At 36.4% G+C, this 26,384-nt stretch overlaps 1 protein-coding gene across 1 annotated transcript in view; it reads right to left on the bottom strand.

Moving 5' to 3' along the window:
- Window positions 1–220: 220 nt before the first annotated feature.
- LOC150099284 (cGMP-dependent protein kinase 1-like) overlaps window positions 221–26,384 on the bottom strand; it is a 149,017-nt gene continuing 122,853 nt past the window's right edge. The window contains exons 14-18 of the mRNA XM_090404514.1: window positions 26,233–26,374; window positions 24,670–24,833; window positions 22,110–22,295; window positions 12,151–12,217; window positions 221–884 (exon numbers count right to left, since the gene is read on the bottom strand). Of these exons, the coding sequence (XP_090260640.1) occupies window positions 789–884; window positions 12,151–12,217; window positions 22,110–22,295; window positions 24,670–24,833; window positions 26,233–26,374 (655 nt within the window). The 3' untranslated portion in view covers window positions 221–788. The remainder of the gene's footprint in view (window positions 885–12,150; window positions 12,218–22,109; window positions 22,296–24,669; window positions 24,834–26,232; window positions 26,375–26,384) is intronic.

The raw sequence follows: 26,384 nt of genomic DNA on the forward strand, positions 1-26,384 counted from the left end.
AAACAAGGACTGGCTAATTTACATTTTACGAAGATGAATTATTAGTTAATTTACGAAGATAAATTATTTAGTTTATCCCACAAATAAAACTAGAAATTCTCCCCATAAAAAAAAAAAAAATAAACATGTTTTCTTTACTGAAATTGACTTCTGAACTAGATAATTAATTTCTGGGTACTTTACAGAAAATGCAGTTTTTTTCACTTCAGTAATATTCTAATTTGACGCAATGATATTTTTATTTATTGAAGCTTAACAACTATTATATCGTTTTATACATATAAAGCAGCTGTCAACAGTAAAAATACAGTTCTCAATAAATACATGAAATATTTTGGCATTGATGATAATTCCTGTAATTATTTCTTTGATTCTAATATTAAATATGCTGACGCACAGCATCATGACATACTCATTTCTAATTGGTTAACATGGTTTTTAAAACAATGAGGTCATTTCTCATGAATTTTTCGTACGAGTGGAGGTTCTTCATTACGCCACCAGGATTTCCAATGTCGATTCACGGTTCCGCTGGCAAATATCACATTGGGCAAAGATCACAGTAGCGGCCATTATAACAATATCAGGAAATGTTTATTTACGAAAAAATATATTATCATCTCTAATGGCGTCATTAAATATTTTTAAAATCCTTTTCGTGTATTCTTCCATAATGGATGCTCCAGAAACTCTATGGACGTTTTGATGAAGATAGTTAATTATGAAAAAAGCACCACCAAAAAGTACTTTGTTTTGTTATTGATCACAGTGTATAAATGCTGATAAGTTCAGAAATCTTTTTCCCAACCAGATGTTTCGTCTGGAGGTATTTCATGGTTCCTTGGATAAATATCAAAATTTGAGGTATCTGTGGGTCCATTAACCTAAAAACAGAAATAAAATCATATTGAAAATAAAATCATATAATATAAAATAAATTCGTATAATAGAAAATAAATTCATATAACATAAAATAAATAAAATAATAAATCATTAATATTTAATTATTTAAAATAATTTTAATAAAAATTCGGAATTATTACTTTTTTATTTTAACGGTCATTTTTATTTTAATCATATTTTATAACGATTTTTTTATCTAGCATTTATCAGAATTTTATCTTTTTACCAGAATTGAAAAGAGTTTCGCTTTGGCAAGGATGGACGTGTTCACTTCTTTCTGCTAGATATCTTCATTCTTTTAGATTTTTACTATTCTGCCATCGAAGGTATTTCGTGATTCTTGCACTGCACTGGCCCCAACCCAGCTTGAACTCCTACTGTCTCTCTCTCTCTCTGCACAAAATGTATACGAGGTGATTGGCCGTAGGCTCCACACGCTAAGAAGACCAGTGGTGGATATTTGGTTTATAAGGAGGTAGGTAATTCGAGCTGAGCCAAGTAAAGTCACGGCATCACTCTCCCACCCCCATAACGCTACAACACTTTTTTGATTTCTCTTCCATCATTTGCTACTAGTAGACTTCTCCGACCTACAGGACTGTGCCGGCGGGTCCCCGGACCTGGGAGATTTCATTCACGACTAATCTCGCTATTAACATCATGAGTGAGATTGATCCAGACACCATCATAGAGTCGCTCGACAAACGGATGGCACTCTGTTTTTTTTAAAAAGTTTCACCTCGAGTGGCCCATCCTTCTCAATTTATACTGTATGTCTGGAGATGATGATGAGGAGAAACTAGATTTGGTAAGTCACCACTCTCCCCCCCCCCACAGCAGAGAAACCTACGTTCGTAAAAAGCGCAAAACTACAGATACAGAGTCACCCGTAGACATCGCAATGGAAGACAACGGTCCCATCTCTGATTCCGCTGCCTCTCCCAAGGAGAAGGTGCACCCGATCGTTCTCCATGAGAAACCAAGATGGACATCTTTAAGGTTCACCATGACTAAACTTCAAATACAATAGACTTCAGCAAAGAATGTGGACGATGGCGTTCAGATCCAGCCCGCCACCGTGATGGATTATAGAAAACGTACCAAAACATTAGACTCCAGTGGTACGCAATACCACACCTTCTCCCTCGGCTCGCAGAAGAATCTGAACGTAGACCTCCGAGGTGTTTCAGAGAACATAACTACAGATATGAAATAACTGCTGATCTCTGCTACTAGGACCTGCCATCTATTAAGGTCAGCCAAATGATTAGCGCTAATAATAGCTCGATATCACTAGTCTTAGTGGAGATCCATAATGCTTACAAAAGCATTTATGAGTTAAAATCAGTCTGTGAGCTTCAAGTTACCCCAGAATCTCTGAAAAAAAGGCCTCAACTGGGAAATACCAGAGGTGCCAGAGGTTTGGTCACGCTCAGAAGTTATATAGACCGGAGTACAGGTGCCTGAAATGCGGTGAGAGCCACCCCACTAACACCTGCACCAAGCCAAAAACCACCCCGGCTAGGTGTGTTAACTGCGGTCTCACCCTGCCAACTATAGAGGATGCACTCATCACCCAAAGAATAAACATGCTGAGCCAAAGAAACAATCTACCTTTATCTAGAATGAGATCTCCAGATGCTCCAACTCCATAGCCCTCCATTATTCAATAGAGAGCTACAGATGCTCATCTTCCACTGTGACTGAGACTTCCAAGAGATTAAATTCTCATCAACAGTCAAGGACAGATGCTAACGTGGCCCGCTCAAAGAAGACAACACAGGAACAGAATCAGCCAGCAGCACATTCAAATATTACATCTATCATCATTGCCTATCTGGCAAATATGTTACAAGAATTCAGCAAAACTGACCTCAGTTTTGCTGAAAAAAAGATTCCTACACGAAACACAATCCACCCTCATTTGCACTCCTCGATGAACAGAATTAAATTCACTCCAGACTCTCTGCAGATTATCGCGGGGAAGAACGCGAAAGCTACAAAGTTCTTCCTAAAACCGTCTAGACACCCCAATGAACTGGTTCAGCAAGCTGTAAACTACAACAAAACGGATCTATCCAAACACAAAAGACCAAAAGTCATATTAATTTCTAGTGATGATTCATAATCTCCATGCCCTTTAAAATAAATTTCTTCCGTCACTGTATCCCTATTAGATAGCAGGGAATATGAAAAGCATTAGCTTCACTCTTGAAGTCAGTAGCGTTATGAATTATGATTTTAATCTACAGATCTAGAGAATCGTACAGAAATTATCGTTGATTTTAAGCCTTCCTTATATCCTTATAAGGACTGGCTTAAAGGGGCGAAGCAAGAATGCTTTTCATCTTCCCCGTTATCTGTAGAGGACAGTGTAGGGATAAGGTGTTATTGAGCTATTAAAGCTCTGATCGTGGCAGGAGGGTAACAGCAATAGCCAAGCGTCAGTTAGAACTTCATTGGCTACAGCATTACCATCCATTACCCTCCAAGGGTATTAATCACTGCATCTCACGGTCGATTAACCTGCTCTGTCATTCCAGATTTTAAGCCTCTTTTCTTAACTACTTTATGATTTAAAGTGATTATGTTCTGCGTGTGGTGTCTATTGTGATAATATTAAAAATCATCTTGGAAAATGTTTACGAACTTTAAGTGTTAGGCTGCACTTTATTTTTTTGGGAGAAACTTTAAAATTTCAGGGCAACAAATGGATATTTTTCCATTTCGTCATAACATTTTCCAAGGGAAGGTGGGTTAACTGGTTTCATGTGGTTTTAATGTAGATGTGATTTCCGTTCAACGTCTTTTGCAAATTTCTATCGATAGCCAAGAATATTACAAGAAATTTAATTATGTTTTCAAGAGTGAGCACAGTCCATCAACTTAAATATATCTACATAATTTTTACTAATTTAAAAAAGTTGGTGGATGCTAGTAGAATAGATTCTCTACAGTTTCAAATGCGTGGCATACTTCGTAAAAGAGGTCAAAAGGTCGAGGCTGATTAGTGATTTTACCAGGAGTCACAGTAAGCGATTCTCCAAGCCAAATTTCAGTTTTTGATATTCATAAAGAACCTTTTCATTCGTGCCTGGATCAGGGGTTTCGAAACCAAAGAAATCGAGACGTTTCCAGTGCAACTGCTTTGGCTAAGCTGAAGCCTCGAAACCCCATCAGTAATAAATCTTTTTAGTGTTTTACACATTGTATAGTACCAATGTGGCACCATCTCCGCACATGGTCCGGCATGGCCAGTGGCCCCAAACAGGATAGGAAATATTCAATAAAGTATTTAATTAGCTTGCCAGATGGGTGATTTGATGCCAATGCCTTCCTCATGGTTCGAACAGTGTTAGTGAAAGAGGAATATTTCAAGATCAATAGGACAAACCCTCCTTGCGCGAGGGGGGGTGGAGAAAAGTCCTGCGTACCTCGTGTGTCCTGTGGCTCCAGAAGTCGTTGATAAACTGCCTGTAAATAACTTTATCTTGTGCGTCCGTGATATTTGTTATGTTGATGTAACAGCATTGGTATTACGATGGTTTTGATAACTGTTGCTTTTCCAGTGAAAGATTCAGTAGCTTAAAAAGGGATGAGTTTATCACGACAGGAATTTCGCTGTTTTTATGTTGGTAACACAGGGCTCTCAAGGAAGAGGATTCGTAATATTGTTACTCGCCAGGTTAATGGTGTCAAACCATACGGAAGATTGGCAGGGCCGAAGTTTTCAAAACTTTTGATATTTGCACGAAAACTGCTGAACACCCTACACTCGTAATATGCTGAAGAAAATGTAAATTGTAAAGGAATCTCGAAGGGTTTTGGCAATACCATCAGCACCACAGTCTTCTCCGTTTCGAGCTTATTAACGCCAGTTTTATTAAACAAAAAAAGTTTTGCACGTACTGGCTATAAATTAGAAACTTTTACTTAATACTGTTGGACTTCCTTTAGCCCGAATTACAGCACGTATGCGGTTTGGCATGGATTTCACAAGGTATTGGATTGCACCTACGTCTACAGCATACCAGGCGTTCACCAGACAGTCCTTTAGTTTGCTCAGATTGATGGAAAAGGATTTTGCTGGGACCTGTTCTTCTAACATACCCAAAACATTCTAAATGGGTTTTAAATCCGAGCTTTGTGTTCGCCATGGAAGACGGTGGAAGTGGCTGTCATGCTCGTTGAAACCACTGTTGAACAAATTTTGCGCGATGGGTAGTAGTAATATGGTTCCATGCTGTATAAAAACTTAACATTCCCGGAATGTTAAAAACGTAACTTTCCGATCTTCCAGCAATATCAATAAACCCATTGCGTACCAACAGAACATGCCCCACACTATGACACCACTTCTAAAATCTTGAGTTGTATCTAAAGGCAACCTGGGTTCATTACTTCATAGGGCTCAGCCAAACTATCTGCCGACCGTCGGTACAGACCAAGGTGTACCGTGAATCGTCGGACCACATGACTTTTTTCCAGTCTTCCAGTGTCCAATCACTGTGTTCCTGACACCACTGTAGACGAACTTTCTGGTTCATCGCAGAAATCAGTAATTTCCGTATAGGCATACGACTGACGATACCGATGCTGTTGAATTCTCTGTACCATGGTTAGGTGAGATATGACTTGGAAACAGTTTTCATTAAATAGTTTTGTACGCAGGAAGTTCTGTTTGTCTGTACATGCCTTTCATATTACGAAGATCTCTTTCCTGACAGATTCACCGGAGTATGAGATTTTCCCTTTTATTACACACCACGGATATCTGACCTTTTAAACTCTGCTGTTTTGAAAATCGTGGTTTCAGCCCAGAAGGGCACTCACAACAAGCCGTTTATAGAACTTCGAAGGATCCTTTTGTTTTTCTCCATTGGGATCAAGAATTAATGATTGCTGATGAGCAGCATTCTAATTCAGGTGACTGGTATGTGTGTGGTGGGGAAGGGTGGGGGAAAGCCTTGACGAATCTCCTCTGCCTACGAGAATGGGTTCAGAAAGGAGCACATCCATGGCAATACATGTTGTTCTATTGTAGATGCTTTTGATTATTTCCCTTACGCAAGAAGCTATATCGACTTTTTCTAGGACATCATGCAGAATCCATGCTTCGCGCTATCGAAAGCTTTTTCTAAATCCGTACGAGTGGGCTTTCTTTGCTCGTCACGAGGCGAATAAGATCTCTTTTCAGAAATTGGTTAACCTACACGTTACACGAGAACTAGTAAGCACATTTCCCAAGCCCAATTTCAGATAATTACGCATCACTTTTGTGAATAGCTTGTAATCCACATTCGTCAAGGAAATGGACCTCCAGCTATCAATATTAATCAGGTCTCACTCCTTTTCGGGGATAAAAATCGTGGACCTACTAAGAAAGAGTCAACACGCACTTGTCCAGTTGACAAAAATCTATTAAAAATCGAGACAGGAATAGGTAAGATGAAATTCCAGACAGAACGATGAAACTCAAAAGCTAGCCTATCCAGGCCAGTAGTTTTTCTGAGCTTTACTTCTTTGTAAACTGTAACTTCTTCCGATGTTATGGGTCTGTATTGAAGTGCGCTTAGGTGTTCAGGCATACTTGTTAAGTTCGAGGCGTTATAAGTTGCCTGTTATCCCAGAGTCATCGGAATAGGCTCTAAATTATCATATCATATATCAATTATAATATATCGTATCATATATGATCGTATATGTAATACTGTATTGCGTGAATTCGAGTTTATAAGTTTTATGTAAATTTCAAAAAGTTGTGAAAAGATTATTTTAAATAAATAAAGACATATTAGTCATGTTTATATATCCGAATAGCAAATAAATTCTTCTTTTTCTTAAAACTATTATTGTATATAAAATTGTTCTCATCATTTTTCATGGTACAAATATTATTAGATGCTGGAACTCTACAGTATATATTTACTTTCTCTATTAATGTATAATATAATATAAAATAAATAATGATAAATCAGCTAACATCGTTTTGTTCCTGTATACGGAGTATATAATATATATATATATATATACATATATATATTTCAAAAAATAGATTTAATGACTCCAAGACCGAGATAACATATAAAGATTTTAATGATAAATACTACTAGTTTCGGCATATAGCAGCCTTCTTCAGGTATTTATAAAGGAAAGGAATACTAATAAACATTGAATTATTTAAATAAACAAACTGGAAATTACAGGTATAAATTGCCTCACATAATCGATACATAAATGAGGCAATTTATACCTGTAATTTCCAGTTTGTTTATTTAAATAATTCAATGTTTATTAGTATTCCTTTCCTTTATAAATACCTGAAGAAGGCTGCTATATGCCGAAACTAGTAGTATTTATCATTAAAATCTTTATATGTTATCTCGGTCTTGGAGTCATTAAATCTATTTTTTGAAATGTATAACAACCGAGTAAAAACTAATCGCCACATATATATATGTATATAGACATTTATATATATATATATATATATAGACAGACAGTTACTGTATATATATATATATATATATATACAGTAACTGTCTATCACTTTTAAGACTAATATATAATCCTTTGGAATTACTATATACTGTATATAGTAATTCCAAAGGTACAAATTATACTGTATATAATTTGTATTATATTATACTGTATATAGTAATTGAGCTGAGGAAACAGCCAGAAAAGAAATCGCACGGTACGAGATCAGGACTGTATGGAGGGTATGGTAGGATATCTGTGTTGTTCTTCTGCAAAACGTCCACTACACAACCAGCAATATGTGGCCTTGCATTATCGTGGTGCAATAAGAAGCCATTCTTCAGCAATGGACGCTTCCTTTTGACGTGCTTGATGATAATCGCTGCTGTGTTGATCATTGTCTCTGTGATGGACGTTGAAGGTCTTCCCTCACGTTCAAGATCTTCCACATTTTGCCTTCCTTCCTTAAAAGTTTTATGCCAGCGAAAAACACTTGCCCTCGACATTGCTTCATCGTGGAAAGCTTCGCGTATCATGTTAAAAGTGTCCGATGCCGATTTTTGCAAACGCACACAAAATTTAATCGCATAACGCTGTTCCAAGGACGCTTCCATTTCGAAGACTGGTCGCACCTCGTAGGCGCGTCGATGAGCAGTTGCGTTTAGTCACGTGACACTCTGGCACATCAGCCCGTATACGCCATCTATCAACCTCTTTTGTTAATACATACAGCAACGTTTCTTTATTCCACAGAAATTAATATTCTGATGAGTGGTTTCGCCACAGTAAAATTAGGTCTCATTACTTCTTGAACAGCCCACGTATATATAATAGAAATATGATTACCACATAATTATATGAAGTAATTATATATTTGTAAAAATAAGATTACTGCATTATATGAAGTTTATAGAAACTTGCAACAAAATTATAGTCCTTATAAGGACTGGCTTAAAGGGGCGAAGCAAGAATGCTTTTCATTTTCCCCGTTATCTGTAGAGGACAGTGTAGGGATAAGGTGTTATTGAGCTATTAAAGCTCTGATCATTGCAGGAGGGTAACAGCAATAGCCGAGCCTCAGTTAGAACTTCATTGGCTACAGCATTGCCATCCATTACCCTCCAAGGGTATTGGATTGAATGAATCAATCCATACCAACTTCTTGCAACAAAATCTTATAGTCCTTATAAGGACTGGCTTAAAGGGGCGAAGCAAGAATGCTTTTCATTTTCCCCGTAATCTGTAGAGGACAGTGTATGGATAAGGTGTTATTGAGCAGTTAAAGCTCTGATCGTGGCAGGAAGATAACAGCAATAGCCGAGCCTCAGTTAGAACTTCATTGGCTACAGCATTGCCATTCATTACCCTCCACGGATATTAGATTGAAAGAATCAATCACCGCATCTCACGGTCGATTGATTGCAACAAAATGCACAACGCTGTGATTATTAATTTTATTACATTCAAACATAATATAGGTGTTGTAATATATTTGAAGGTTCTTAAATAAAATTTAAGAAAACTCAAAGAACTTTTAAAAATTTATAAATAAAATTAAAGTTAAAAATTATTTGTATAAAATATTTTTAAAAATAAACATATTTAAAAATGTTTGCTATAAATTACTGCTATAAATTTATAGCAGTCATTTTCATTCGATGAATATGTATCTGCAGCTAAAATATTGATGTCCGTGAATATATTTCTTTAACACATTAGACTAACCAATATTTTTTTTTTTTCATTGCACTCAGATCATAATGATTTCTGAACAAACTGCGTGCGTGCGTGTGTGTGTGATTTAACTTCATAATTCAAGAAATCGACTGCAGAACCAAGTTGTTTCAGACAATAATATATGTCAGGGTTAAATGGTATAAACTGATGGCCACACTCTCTTTGGAGAGTAAAATGAGTTAAGGATTTTTCTTTCTTTATAACACTCGCTTACAAAAAGAGTCGAAAATTTATTTTGTTTAATATCTTTTAAAAGGACGTAATTTTGAAACACAAAATGTACAGGAAAACCTTCTGAAGGAGTTAACAGAGAGCCATTTTAAGCCAAATAACTCCTTTTAGATACTTTCTCGGAACCCTGGGATACCAGTCATTGATGAAGTCAGATTTCTTTTGTCAATCACTTTGGATCATTGCAGATGATTTCACACTTTGGACTTCACCAATGCAAGAGTGTCCAAGACTGTTTTATTTCCAATCATTCTTATTTCTCTTTGCTCTGACAGATAACCCTATCCATAGTTTGCTAATGACAGTACATTCCTTTCTGCCGACTCATTTAACAAATCTTGCTATGCTCCAATGTCCAACCCATCAAAATCTTCTACAACGTGTCTTAAACGCAAACCTTCATGCTATTCTTCAGTGGATTATGGATAATCTTGAATTCTAAGAAAACCCAGTTCTGCCTTTTATCACTCCAAATAACACAAATCACCGACGGGATCAGATTTCTCTTTTTGAGATGAAATTTATCTGTGGCCTTTCTAGGCATAAAATCATTACATCAGTAATCTCCTCGTCCTCAATAACTATTGCCATCATTTTTGATGAACATACTTTCCATCCATCCATTTACTAACTCTGTACAAATCTCAAATCAAACAACCTTAAAATACTGTTCTCGTGTTTGTGGCAGTGCTCCAAAATCTCCCTCAAAATTCTTGTTGTGGTTCAGAATGGAGCAGTTTGGCTGATTAATGACTGCTCAGTGACTCGCTTCAACCACTGCCTCTTTTTACAGACTGCTAAATAACCACACTTGCGTTTTTTCATCCCCCATCTTTCATTCTATTAAGATCTGTTCCAAAACAATTTTTACCACGGAACCCTGGGCTTCTTTCTGCGAATGAAACTGAATCCTAAGCTTTGTGGCTGATGCACTGTAGTTTTTATTTCTTGCATAGTTAAAGGATCGCTGTGCAGCACTCAATGAGTGAATGAGTGTTGCATGCTTGGAATTTATCCCGACCGCAAATATAAAAATGGAAGGAAAACAACGAAGTCAGAAAATTAACTTTTTTATAAATACAGATTAATGCAAAAGTACAAAATTCCAAGTACAAAAGAGGTGTTGGTAAATTTAGATAAAAGTCATGGCTAACAGCTTTCGCATGAAAGCATACACCATGGCTACCATATTGGTGACATGAAGCCAGTTACTTGCTTTTGGTTTCAATCTTATACGAAAGTAGAAATTTTTTTTTTTTTTTTTTTTTTGTAAAATCTGATTTTATTTATCCGAAAAACAGGAGCCGAAACTAACCCCAGGAATATACGTAGTTAAAAGACGTAATTATACTGACCTCATTGGTAATTCACCCAACAAAATGCCCAACTCAATCCGACTCCTTCAAAATCAGATTTCGATGTGTTCATGATTTGCTTCCAAGCATTTTTAGCTTTAGTGAACCGAGAAAAAGGAAGATGGCAATTGCGATGAAAACCAATTGGGATAACCACATGGATTTTAAATGTTTCCATACCGATGAGAGTCATTACAGTGCGCATTCAGTGCAAATGTGTGGATCAGAAAACCGAAAATAGCAATCTAAAAAAATGAGAAGTAGAAGTCAGCGAGATCATCTTGCTTGGGATTCTTATAACGCCAGAGACAACCGTGTGAGATTGTTGTTACATGGGGGAAAATCAGCATTGAACTGTAGTCTAAATCTCCTAGAGGACAACATTTTAATAATATACTTAAAAGAGTGGCGTAGTTAAAGTTATCTGATATTCTGGTGTGTGAAAAATCTGCGTAGGAGCACAAGAAGAGTAAAATCTCCAAGGAAGATGAATTCACACACACACATGCGCGATGAAAATGATGAATCTATTTCTTTTCTTGACCTTTCATTCTTGTGGTTGTTTATGATGAGTTACCATCAGGAGAAACATGAAATATTCAGTAACGGATTCTTCACTAGGCCACACACACATGAAGCATTTTACCCAACTCCTGCGCCGAACGTAGCCTCAGCAGTTTCTCTTCCCCCACGATACCATTCATTGGACTTCCTCACATACTTATCAGAATAATTGTAGCAAGAAGATTCGCTAACTGACCTGAAGTCTCGCAAAGGTTTATCATTGGATTCTCAATATACTATAATTATTTGCAACGAAATTTTGTTTCCTATATTAGATACGACAAATAAAATGTCATGAAACAATGATTACATAGGAGATACATTGTAAGCCAAGGCATGTCCGAAATATGGCTGCTCATTGAGTGAAGTATTTTTAAAGCGTCATTTTTTTCTGAGCTCCATGATCGTTTTTGCGAATGGTGAAAGAAGCGTGTTTTTTTGCTACAGTGTGGCATTCAAATATTGGATTTTAAACATGGAAGAATGATCTGCATTCATCTTTTGGGCAACTTCTCAAAGAACATCAAGATTCTCTTCACGTATGATAAAAGCAGGTCATCATCAAATCGAAGAGGCTGTTCTAATGTCCATCATCATCACATTCCATCTGCTCTCACCAAACAGGAAAGTCTGGAGAAACCACTGATATCTCCTCGGTTTTCTTTACTTTAAAAGTTTCCCATGTGCTAAATATTTAAAATTTTACATTTATTTTATTTAATATTTCAATAATAATATTTTATATTTAATATTTAATATTTTATTTATTTATATTTATTTATTTTTTATTTATATTTTTAATGAACGAACGAAACAAACAAAAAAAAGAATACTAGTGACATGCAACTAAAAATATATGATATATTATAAATATTCATACCTTTGGAATAATAGGTGGCGTTAGAGTTCTTGCTCGTAAGCCATCCCAGTCAAAAGACTGAAACCATCTTTGGAGAGGAATTTTTAAAAAAAAGAAATGATTAGTAACATTACATAAAAACTGTATCGTTGAATTTGTGATAAATAATACATATAATAAATAAGAATTACTGTTTTACTTTATTAATAAAATAAATAAAATTTATCATTTTATTTATTTTTATTATTATTATTTTATTTTATTTTATTTTTCTCCCGGAAACTCGGGTTTTTCGTCCCGTAAACTCAAGAAAATCGACCGCAGAACCCACATTATTTTCAAACATTAAAAATATTGTGTTATGGTCAGGGACCACGAGATGGCGGCACTTGTTACCCGTCTCTTCACTGTGTGCCGCTCAATTAGTGATAGTCTTGGGCAAGCTATCTCTGATTGTGCATCAGTGGAGATTGAGCTTCCCCTCAGTCCCCAAAAGATAAATAGGGATAAACGACCTCGCCTACTCCCTATACGGGATAAACGGCATTAGAAGTTTTTAAATTATTTTTTAAATTATTTTATATTATTATATATATTATTTTGGATTTTATTTTCTTTATTTTAAGATAAAAATTGCAAACGCATTTTTGTGATGCAGAGGCATTCCTGAATGAATACAGGAATACAGATCAGGATCGAAATTGAGAAGCAAATTAAGTGCGAGGATAGTTTTTCTTTCTTTTAACTTCGAAATTAATATACATGTGTGTATATAACACACACACATTTAAGTTTTTATATATGTGTGTATATACACTTTTATATATGTGTATAACACACATATATAAAAGTACACTATTAATGCATTGATGAATAAAAAACATTCATGAATTTCATAATTTATTAATTAGCATAGAAAATAAATTACGTATTTTATATAGAATATGAAATAAAGTTTAATATTAAATTTATTTCTTTTCAAATACTTAAAATAATTCTTATAATAAATATTATAAAGTAAATTTTAAAAGCACATTTTTTTATTGATATAACTAATATTTATATTAAGGTTCTGTTAGTAAACCAAGCAGCAGCGGCTTAGTGATTATGGAGGACGATGTGAGTCCTTTTTAGGACTTCCAGGGTAACAAATGCAATGCTGTAGCCAATGAAGTTTTAACTGAGGCTCGACTATTGCCGTTACCCAGCCATGACTAGAGCTTTTTAGCTCAATAACACTCCATCCACACAGATTATCTTCATTCAGATGACGGGATAAAGAGTCAAGGACTCAGTCCATCGCCCAGTTCTTATAAGAACTAAGCAGCAGCAACCGCCATTACGCACCAGCCGAACTTCGTTTCTTGACCTGCTGCTTTTCTTAAAAAAGCAGCAGGTCAAGAAACGAAGTTCGGCTGGTGCGTAATGGCGGTTGCCAAGTGTTTATATTAGTGATTTAAATAGTTGTTATGATTTTCTGAAGAAAAATTTATTTTGTAAAATATTTGCTACTGATGCTGGTAGATCGATTTGATCTACGGGATATTTATATATAGAGGTAAGCGTTCTTCATTTTGTGAAACATTTGCTACCTATGCTGGTAGATCGATTTGATCTACGGGATATTTACATTGGGCTCTAGGACCCATTTCTCAAACTTTATTCTAATAGAGTTGTTGCCTTCTATCAGTCATGACAAAACCTCTCAATGAAAGCATATTCGAAGAAGTTTACAGAGAATTCCTAAGATTAGGAAAACTATTGAGCGACAACTGGCCAGGGAAAGTAAAGCTGTTAGATACATTCCCCCCTACAGCAGTCACAGAAGATAGGATGGATGATTTTAATGAAGGAAGCATGTTGACTGAACCAGAATCAAGTCACTTCACGAATATATAGAATGCTGCATCTCTGGATAATACTCCGCAGTTTTTGGAAACCAACACAGAATTCCAAACAGTCAAAAAGAAAAGGAAAATCTCCTCTACTGCAGATACACCCAAAACAGCGGAGATACAACCAGATAATGTAATTAAAGAAAGGGTACCCCCAGTCGTCCTAAGGGACAAGGAGCACTGGACGTCCGTTGCATCCACACTGAAATCTTCAGATATCACCTTCATTAAAGCCACAAACACAGAAGAAGGGATTCGCATACAACCTAAAACATCATCAGACTACAGAAAAATGACCAAACTTCTAGAAAACAACAATTTGCCATACCACACTTTTGCACTCAACAGTGAAAAAAATTTAAAAGTAGTGTTAAGGGGAGTAACTGAAACATTACAAATAGAAGACCTCACTGCAGACCTCCAACTTAAGGGATTTAGCCCAATTAAAGTCAGCCGAATGCGGAGAGCTGATAAAACACCCTATCCCCTAATTCTAGTGGAAATAAGTAAAGATCAAAAACATATATACAATCTCCAAACCATCTGTGATCTAGTCATAAAAGTTGAGGCATTGAAACATAAATCAACTACAACCCAGTGCCATAGATGCCAGAAGATTGGGCACGCACAACGATGCTGCAAGGCTGAATTTCGTTGCGTGAAATGTGTTGGCAAACATGCATCAAATGAATGCTATAAACCTCGTACACTTCCAGCAAAGTGTGCAAACTGCGGAGGACCACACCCGGCAAACTATAGGGGCTGTATAGCATTTCCCCAAAACCAAAAATTACAACTGAAAACCTCTTCAAGAACAAGCGTCTTCCCATCAAACTATAGTCTCCAGAACGGATGGAAGATCGTATGCTGAAGTTACAAGAAGACCCAAAACCAAAGCAGTCACAGCAAACCAACAAACCTATCCTACTGAACATAACAAGTCACTTAGGTGAAATGCTTGCTGAACTCCAACAAACCAACCCAACTCAAGAAGCCAAAGATATCATCTTAAGGCATACACAATCACTCTTTAAGGAAATTCTTAATGGATAAGTCTAAAAGGAAACCGAAATCGTTACAAATTGTTTCATGGAATGCAAATGGTTTATCTATCAAATTACAGGAGCTGCAGGAGTTTGCAGCAGAAACTCAAGCAGACATCATCCTCATAAATGAAACACATCTTCGTCCAAGTGACAAAATCAAAATCAATGGTTATAGCACTTACCGTACAGACAGATGCTTTGCTAGAGGTGGAGGCACTGCCATCTTTGTGAAAAGAAACATAAAACATAATTTAATAGCAGAACCCCAAACAGAACACATGGAAACTACAGGAATAGAAATATATATGGAAAACACAAGCAGCATTACGATATATGCAGCCTACAACCCCCCAAATAAAAACCTCCTTGAATCTGACTTAGAGGTGATACTAAATACAGGCAGAGCAGTGATTATAGCCGGAGATCTTAATGCCAAACACTCAATCTGGAACAGCAGAAACTCAAATATTAATGGAAGAATACTCAACTCTTACACCACTTTAAGAAATATAACAGTAATAGGACCCACTGAACCCACACATTATGGAGCTACCGGTCGTCCTGATGTACTAGATATAGCTATATTAAAAAACATAGCGCACAGCTATCAGATACAAGCAATCAACGATTTAAGTTCTGATCATACCCCATCATATTACAACTAGGCACCATACAAGATATAACAGAAAACACCACCACATTTATAAATTGGAAACAACTTCCCTCAGCCTTCCAGGAAAACCTTGGTCCAATACCGCAATAACATCTGCTGAAGATGTAGAAAAAGCAGTGAAGACTCTTGAAAAACAACTGCTGACAGCTATAACACAGGTAACAAATATAACCAAATGTACACCATCAAATAAACTTCCACAGGATATAAAACGTCTTATCCAAGAGAAAAACAGATTAAGAAGACAATATCAGAGAACAATGGACCCAGCGGATAAACAAGCAGTGAATAGAGCAACCAACCAGGTTCGATATGACCTAAAGAACCATCGTAACCAACTCTGGAATAACAAAATTCTCCAATTAAACACAGAGGATCAATCAATATGGAAAATGATGAAATCACTCCGTTCAAAGCGTTTTACATTTCCTCCAATCCAAGGTGAATCTAATGTTGTCTACAACAACGAGGAAAAAGCTGAAGCATTTGCTGACAGTTTAGAAAAACAATGCAGCCCCAATTATATCAATACAGATATAAATTTCATAAGTAAAATTCACACCCAAGCGCGTAAAATAACTCAAAATGCCTCATTCCAATCCAATAACAAATCCGTGTCACCAACGGAAGTATATGAGATTTTAAGAAAACTAAATAACAAAAAGGCTCCAAGTCCAGATGGAATAAGAAACAAGGTACTCAAGTTAGTTCCTCGCAAAGGGGTTATGCATCTAGTAGCCATCATTAATGCCATCCTCCGGCTAAATTATTTTCCACAACGATGGAAAATTGCCGACGTTTTCCTAATTCCCAAACCTGGGAAAAATACACAGTTTCCTAAAAATTACAGACCAATCAGCCTTCTTTCATGCATAGGTAAGATAGCCGAACGTGCTATTCTCACACGGTTTCAAGAGGCAACAGATATCAATCATATAATTCAAGATGAACAATTCGGCTTTAGGAAATATCACTCCACAACGCTACAAATTTACAGAGTTATCGAACATATAATCCAAGGGTATGAATGGCACCAACACACTGGCGCAGTTTTTCTAGACATCACTCAGGCATTTGATAGAGTATGGCATCATGGACTAATTTTTAAACTACACGAAGCTGGTATTCCATTGCCACTAGTGCTACTTATCAAATCATATCTACACAACAGAAAATTTAAAATAAAACTCAACGGTATCAGATCAACAGAGAGGAGAATCACGGCCGGAGTACCTCAAGGCTCTCTACTATCTCCCCTACTCTTCTCCATATACATGGCAGATCTCCCCAAACTGTCTCCAGCTATCACCGCTCTGTATGCCGACGATACAATCATTATAGCCAGATCCCTCCGTCCACACCTGGCCACAATCAAGATGCAGAGAGCAGTCAACGAATTGGAGGATTGGTACACCAAGTGGCGTATCGCAATTAATCCAAACAAAAGCTCTGCAGTACTTTTCACCAGACGTAAAGCAGAACCGAATACAAGCATACAATGTTTGGTAAAATCATCCCTTGGCGCAATTCTACCAAATATCTGGGAATTCATCTTGATAGACGTCTAAACTTCAAGTCACATATGGATAGTGTTGCCACTAAGGCAAGTCAGACTATAGCACAGCTATATCCACTTTTGAACAGGAACAGCTTCCTAAGCATAAGCAACAAAATTCTCCTTTTCAAATCGGTAATCGGACCGCAACCAACTTATGCCTCTCCAATCTGGGGTCACACGACTAAAAGCAACATCAACAGACTTCAGATAATACAGAATAAATGCCTAAGAATGGCATTTAATGCCCCATGGTTCATCAGAAACATCCAATTACATCAAGAAGCCAATCTTCCAGATATTAAGACCTACATGACAAGCATTGCAGAGAAATTCTTTACAATCACGGATAATCACCCAAATCAGCTAGTTCGACAGGCAGCGGACTACAATCCCTCAGATCGTTTCAAACATAAAAAACCGAAATCCTCCATCGCAAGAGAAAGCTGATACAGCCTCAATGCTCACAATGAGCGGGTAAATTACCCACAATAATCTCATCACCCACAATCTAAAATCCAGATGAAGGATAAAGAGTCAAGGACTCAGTCCATCAACCAATTAAGTTCAAAGTTCAAAGTTCAAGCAGCAGGTCAATTAGGGCTTCTAATATTTCTTTATTGGCTAATAAATTATGTATTTTATATAGAATATGAAACAAAGTTTAATATTAAATTTATTTCTTTTTAAATACTTGAAATAATTCTTATAATAAATATTATAAAGTAAATTTTAAAAGCACACTTTTTTATTGATATAACTAATATTTATATTAAGGTTCTGTTAGTAAACCAAGCAGTAGGTCAATTAGGGCTTCTACTATTTCTTTATTGGAAAATCAATGCAGCCCATCTTATGCAAATTTAAATGTCAATCTTATTTACAAAGTTCATCGTAAAGTTAGAAATGCACTAAGTCAGCCTAAGGATGATTCAGAAACCATCACCCCCCACATCACCAACAGAAATAATAAATATCATTTCCCATCTGAAGAATAAAAAGGCCCCCGGCCCTGACGGCATTACCATTAGAACAATAAAGCTACTCCCACGGAAAGCCATAATTCATCTAGTTAATATTACCAATTCCATTTTAAGATTCCAGTACTTTCCCACAGATTGGAAAATCACGGAAATTATACATCTGAAAAAGCCTGGCAATAACCCACAACTACCCCAAATCTACAGGCCCATCAGTCTTCTTTCCTGTCTTGGCAAAGTAATAGAAAAGGTCATCCTATCAAGACTACAATCAGCAGTGGACCAACAGAAATTAATCCCAAATGAGCAATTTGGGTTTCGCAAAGCTCACAACACAAAGTGCAACAAATTCACCGACTAACAGAACATATCACTCATGGTTTTAACTGGTACCTTCACACTGCTGCTGTGTTTTTGGATGTTGCCAAGGCCTTTGATAAGGTCTGGCATCAACGCCTTATCTTCAAACTAATTGAAAACAATATCCCAATTAAACTAATGAAACTCATATATTCATATATCAATGAAAGATACATGCAAGTAAAACTCAACGGAATTGTTTCTTCAAGGTGCAAAATTCTGGCGGGAGTACCCTCAAGGTTTTCTTCTGGCCCCAATACTTTTCACAACTTACATAGCAGATATTCCTCTCAATCCAAGAACAACTACCACGGCCCTTTATGCCGACGACACCGCTATTCTAGCTAGATCACTCAGCCCTCGCCTAGCAATAACTAGACTCCAAGGAAGTATCAATGAGCTAGCAAACTGGTTCACCAACTGGAGGATTCAAGTGAACCCCCTCAAAAGCTCAGCCATAATGTTTTTGAGAAGAAAAATCTGCAACAAAGAAGACATCCTGCTCTCTGGTCAAAAGATCCCATGGCAATCGGAGACCAAATATCTTGGGGTATTAATGGATAAGAAACCTTTTTCAACAAACATCAATCTCATTTGCTCCAAATCTTCCAAAGTCATAGCTCAGCTCTGCCCATTGATCAACTGTAAGAGCAAATTGAACCTACATAATGAATTGCTTCTTTACTGGATGGTAATACGTCCAGTCATTACCTACGCCTCACCAGCATGGAGTCATTTCAAGATCAAACACTTCAAAATTACAGAGAATCCAAAACAAATGCCTTAGGATGATCCTGGATGCACCGTGGTTCGTCAGAAATTCACAGATTCACCGAGAAACCGGCACTCCATACATCTCCTCCATTCTTCGTGATCTTGCAGAAAAATTCTTCGTGAAGTCAAGTTCACATTCAAACTCACTAATAGTACAAGCTGTCAATTACAACGAGACTGATTACTACAAACACAAAAGACCGAAGGCTATTCTTCTCTCAACCGATCATAGCTAACACAACTGTCCTCAGAGGGCGAGCTTAATTGCTCACAAATCTCCCATTCCCAAACAACTCTCATTACAGATAAAGGAGAATATGAAAAGCAATAGTGCTTCACCCATCATGTCAGTAATGTTATTGGTATATTGGTATTGAAGCAGCAGGTGGTTACATCATGGAGTGTGATTGTGAGAGTGGAATTCGATTATTTGTTCAGGTAGTCGAGGTAGTGTTTTTGACTTGTGAATTCGACGTCATGGAAGTACTCAGTGAATTCGGAGATGCAATTTGATTGATGATTGATATATAGAGGTAAGACTTTGATTTAGTTGCAATTTAGGAATTGTAGTGATTTCTGAAAAGAAAATACGTCGTTGGATTTTAACGGTAGCTATCGCAGAAAAGCTAACTTGTGGAAAACTTTTCCAGTTGCATTCGATACAAAGGAGTGCATTTTGATTGAGATTCACTCAGCGAAAAGTAAGGTTTCGCTATTAATTCTCAGTTTTAGTAATTGACCAACTCCGAATCAAAACCTACTAGACCAACTAAAATACATAAACACGATATACCTCTCGGTCTAATCGTTGATGGAAGATCATCACCAACCTACCTTTTGGCAAAGCATCTTGCAAACTGATCAAATAATAAAATACGATCAACAGAAGCCTTTATCAAGAATAGTCAACTTTTGTAAATAAACTCCAAGCCATTAAGATTGCACCAACAGACATCATGCTAGCCAGTCTAGATGCTATATCCCTTTTTACCAATGTACCAGCAGAAGAGGTAATAAACATCATCCAAGATCTCTTTTCTCTAGACATCACACAGATGTTTAGACACTGCCTTCAATCTAATTTCTTCAAGGTTAACAACACCATATACCAACAACTAGAAGGCCTAGCAATGGTAAGCTCACTATCACCATCTTGTGCAGACCTTTTCATGGAAAAACTTGAAAAAGAAATACTCTCCACAATCTTCTCTAGGCCATCTACATGGTGGAGAAATGTTGACGATATCTTCATTATATGGCAAGACAGCTTAGAAAACCTAAAATCGTTTGTGGATAAAATCAACTCAATACATTACAAGATAAAATTCACTCTGAAAGTGGAAAACAACAACCAAGTGCATTTTTTAGACATCTTGATAAAGAAAAACAATCAAATAGTGTCAATTTCTCTATTTACAGAAAGCCCACAGATAATGGATGATATCTTCATTATACTTCAAATCATCACAAGACACACAATCTGACCATTATCCACATGTTGAAATATAGGGCCAGAAAGTTTATATCAGAAGAGGAGGATACACAGACTGAACTCTCACTAATAGCCAACACATTATCACAAAATGGATATCCTCAAAGGATCATCAAAAAATATCTATACGGTGACACCCCAGATAAGAAGAATCACACTCCCAGCACATATCTACTGTAGTGATCCCTTTCATCAAGTCAATTTCTTATCAAATAGCCAGAATACTAAGAGCCTACAACATCAGAGTGGTCTTCAAACCAACCACCAGCATCAGACAAGTTTTAGGGTTCCCAAAAGATAAGGTGCCTTTCTACAAATATCCAGGAGTATATTACATTCCTTGCTCCTGTGGTCTTGCCTACATCGGACAAACTTCACGGAGTTTAGAAATCAGACAAAAAGAACATGTTGGTGAAGTAAACCACAACAGAAGTATCTCTTCCGGCTTAGCACATCATTTCTGTACAACTAACCACACGATAGAGTGACAAAACAGCTCCATGCCATATCTGGATGACGACTACAGACATCATTTATTCAAGGAAGCCACAATAGTGTTAATAACCGGTGGAAACCTCAATAGAAATCAGGGTGCAATCTTAAACAGTTCGTGGAAAAACCTGATCCTCTCTCTAAATCAATGTGAACTACAGCTAGCCAGTAATCACATTACATGTTTACAACAAACACGCATGCGTGATAATGAATAAGAACAATAAGTCCTCTCTGTCACGCGAACGTGTAACATTAGCTACTATAGTTGGTTTACAACAATTTTTATGTTCCTTTCAATTTGCATTTACTAGTTTTTATGTCTCTATAAACGCCTTGAAATAGCTAGACAGTTTGCTGCCGAAACTGGTAGGCTCTAATGTAAGTTTGTTTTGTAAATGGTCAGTAATAAATAAGTTCGTATTTTAAACTTAATTCATCCTCAATGATACAAAGCTGGAAGCTAGTTTGAACCAAGATAAAAACGTTTATAAGCATCCAACTATTCAAGGCGAGATCAGCGCGCCAGAATAAGGAATCGGTTGAAGAAAGAGTTCTTTAAGTGGGCGATTAGAATCGAACCTATAACGGTCTTTCGTTGGATTGCCTAGCGCAATGGACGCATGCACCCTCTCCAGAGGAGTACACAGGAACGTTACTAAATTTGTTAAAATTAAAAAATATATATATTAATAAACAAATATTCAACCTACTTGTGTTTTTTAATATCTATTATGCCTCCTTTTTGATATCCTAAACGTTCGGCAGGATTTTCTCGACACAGGCGTTTGATCAAAGCTAGAGCTGTTTTATTTATGTTGCGAGGAAAATCAATCATATCAATTCCTTTCAGAATTATGTTGTAGGTTTTCATCGGATCAGCTGCAGAAAATGGAGGCCTAAGAAGAAAAAATTAATATTAATGTACGCATTAATAATAACTCAATAATAAATTAACAATAAAGTAGAGCCATTCTTTAATTAAATATTAATTTCAGAAAATTAAAAAAGCATATGCATTTGTTAAAAACTTATAAGCATAATGTATTTATTAAGAATATATTAAAGATTAATTAATATTTCATTAATTATAACACATTTAGATGATTTAATATTAATAAATTGTAGGACGTTTGCAAAATATTGTAAATAAATGTGGTTTATGATATATAAAAAAAAGAGAATAAAGTAATATTAAATGCAAAAACGAGAATAAACTGGAAGGTTCTTTAGTGGATTTTTATTATTTATTATTAAATCATTAATAGTAATATAAATTATTAATAATAATTAATTTTAATGATGTTGGAAATGTAGTAAACAGACGTTATGAGGCGCTACATGCAGCAGATTTATTTATTTCAGTTTTTTTGTTGGAAACGTTGCGTAGAAGGAATAAATAAAATAAACTTTACAATAAATAAATAAATAAACTTTTATTACGAAATATAGGGAGAATTTAGTGATTTAACTATGGTTCAAGACATTGTTTTCCTATGATAAAAATGTGCATCATTAACAGAGCGTAACACAATAAATATTTTTATTGTGTTACTAGTGTTGTAAATAGTTAACACTTGATCCATTGTCCAAATAATTACTCTAGTTAGATGATCAAGAAAATAAACATTCATTAAAAATAAAATTGAAATTTTTATTTCAATTTTATTAATTGAAATAAAAGTTTCAATAATTGAAATTTTTATTGAAATAATTGAAATTTATGTCAATAATTGAAATTCAAAATAAAATGTGAATTGAACTTAGATACGAATTCCTCATGGTGACATTAAGAAGAATTACAAATAATTAAAAGATTTTCACAAATTTAGCTATTCATGCTTGCATTGCGAAGATTGAAACTGAACAATGGTGACCAATAACAAGAAATAGTTAATCTAGACGTATTCTGGACAATCTTTCAAAAGAGATATCTCACAACCTGATGGAGTTCAAGGTCATGACGCTTTACAAAAAGTTCTAAAGTTTTGTGCTAGATGGTATGTTGTCTTCAGCCTACAACACTCATTAGGTAGTATTAGTGATAAGTTGACCATGATTGAATACGAATAGTCTCGTCTAGCAACCTCTCCCACTTGGTATTCAGCCGTTTTTGGTTAAATACAACTTTATATTTATTTAACATATAGCAATTGTTGATAGATTTTGATTTTTGGATAATCAGGATCGGTTTGAAAGAGCAAGTCTCATCTGTTCACTGAAGTTAACCAAGCTTGAGCCCAATTAGAACTTGGGAGGTTGACCACCTGGGAACCCTGAATGTTACTGGCATGGAAATTTCTGTTGAGCTTGTATTGCTCAGTGGAAGTATCGCGTGCGTCCACAGCGCTAGGCTGGCCGAAGAAAGTGCGTTCTAAGTTTGATTCCAGTCACCAGAGGAGTTTTATTTCTAAGCCTTTCTTCGACTGGTTCCCGTCGAAGAAAGTCTTAGAAATTTTTTTTCGTGTCGTCCCGTAAACTCAAGAAAATCAACCATAGAAACCACACTATTTCAGACACCAAATATATTGTAAGGATTAGGGATCACGAGATGGTAGCACTTGTAAGCCGCCTCTCTCTCTTTTATTTTTATTTATTCATATGGAGTTTCCTTCTTTTTCTCCCCCGTCCCTAGTGGGGAGAGTTGAGCCCCCTCAAGGGGGGATTAAATATTTATGGCTGTAGATCCGTGTGTGTTCACGAGGCCGGTTTACCTGCTTGCGGGATGAAAAACCCCAGATAAACTGGGGGGGGGGGAGAACCCTGCTGTCCACGCCCAAGACCGGCTAACTTGGCTATGGCTGAGGAAGATCCTTAAGCTCCTCACGTCGTGGACGGGAATCGAACCTAGGACACTCCTTCCCCAGGCATATGGTTGCGAAGCGCAAAGCCACTAGGCTAACCGCGCGGACTCTCTCTCATTGAATGGCGTTTATAATTGGTGATGGTCATGGACCAGCTATCTCTGATTGGCCATCGGCGACGACTAAACTGTCCCTCAGTTTCCAAAAGTTGGATAAAACTAAAACATCTTGTCTACTTCCTGTTGGGGAATAAAAGGCGTTAGCAAATTTATTTCTTTAATCGAAAACACTGCCTTAAACGATACACAAAACTTTTTCAAACCACTTCAGATCAATAATATGCAGGGTCATATGCTGAGTTATGAAAATGATTTTCACTTCTAAATGAAAAAAAAAATCCGTGTTTTAATGATTATAGAAAGAGTAATGAACTCGAATTAAAACAAAATAGTTGCATTGCAATACTTACGTTCCAGTGAATAACTCATACATCATGACTCCTATAGACCAAAAATCCACTGCTCTGTCATGACCTTTGTTGAGTATAATTTCAGGCGCAACATACTCAGGGGTGCCACAGAAAGTCCATGTCTTCTTACCGTTCACCAGTACCTTCGAAAAACCGAAGTCCACCTGGAGGGGGAGGGGAGAGGGTAACAGAACGGTCTTGAAAATTTCGCAACTCGACTTTATAATAACTAGTTTAATAGCTATTTTGCCTTAAATTTAAGTTAAACTATTTTCTTCATATTTGTTGTATTGGAAACAATTATGTAGAAAATTCAAATTGAGAAATTTAAAAACTCCAGTATTTTTTTCGATGACCATAAGTGTTCCTTGTCAGCCGATATTTATATTGATTTATATGCAGTTTACAAATTTTATCTTTATGCACCTTCTCTACACTATTACGTAAATTTTATTATTCTGCACACATTAACATTAACACATTAGCAAATGTAAAGAAGTACTCCATACAGAAGTCGGCAGGAGATGTAGCATTTGCTTTTCATGGGTTGAAATTTATTTATTTTTCTCAAAATTAGGCACACGATCAGATGGATACAGTAGTGTGTTGTATGCAGCACGTTAATGATATCTTTCTTGGATGTTGTATTTATTATTGTTGTTGTTATTCCGATGGGATGTTTGTTGAAACAGTCTTCATGTTAACTATTTGATACATTGTTGATATATAATAAATGTTTTCTCATGAAAATATTTAGCTAGTCCTAACGAAAGACGAGATAATATTTATAGAAGGTGAATACATTCTGTGTGAAGTGTGACCATTTTCAACAGTTCTGTAGTTTAGTATGTTCCTGGGTGTAGGAGAGAGAGAGAGAGAGAGAGAGAGAGAGAGAGAGAGCGAGAGAGAGAGAGAGAGAGAGAGAGAGGCTACAAAACTCTACCACCACAAAGATGGTAGCATTTTCCAGTCTGGATTCTCCCTAATTTTCCCAGCCATTCACAATTTGCATGATTTCTTCATTGGCACAATGAAGTGTCTAATTTTGTCTTATTTGTTCATTTATTTAAAAGTTAAAAAAAAATCACATTTGATGTCCACAGACGCTGTTTGGTCACTCCCATACCTTACATGGTTTTGGGAGTCAAGACTTCTGCTAGAATAAGTGGAAGGGTCGCAGATGCTCTTTCCAGACAGAGTTAGTAGGACAATTACAAACATTCATGCCCTTGGCAGGATTCAAACGCGCAGCCTCTTGGCTGGAGAGCGGATACGCTAACCACTCGGCCAATGGCGGTTTTAAAACTTAGAGACTCATATATCCCATCTAGACAACACATCATTTGCATAATTTCCTTTCAAACACTTGGATTCAACACAGAAGATAGGGTTTCTATATTTCTGGACAATGGGATAATAAATTATAGCATGGATATGTTATAAAAATAATTTAAAAATAGTCGAAATATAATAATATAATGCCTATCAGGGTCTCTCATTTTTAGTATGAGGTGGAAGTAATCTGTCAAAAATAAATAAAGGCACATTAGTCTAAATACTAACTAGTTTAACGTAGCCACAGTTGTCCAGGAGAAGATTTTCTGGCTTTAAATCTCTGTAGACAATGTTCCGCCCATGAAGATACTCCAACGCTTCGATCACGCAAGCAGTGTAGAATCTTGTGGTAGGGTCGTCAAATGTTCCCCTAAAAGGAA

Source organism: Typopeltis vanoorti, chromosome 14 (genome assembly GCF_054136105.1).
Source record: "Typopeltis vanoorti isolate ZY-2024b chromosome 14, IOZ_Tvanoo_1.0, whole genome shotgun sequence".
NCBI classification, from domain to species: domain Eukaryota; kingdom Metazoa; phylum Arthropoda; class Arachnida; order Uropygi; family Thelyphonidae; genus Typopeltis; species Typopeltis vanoorti.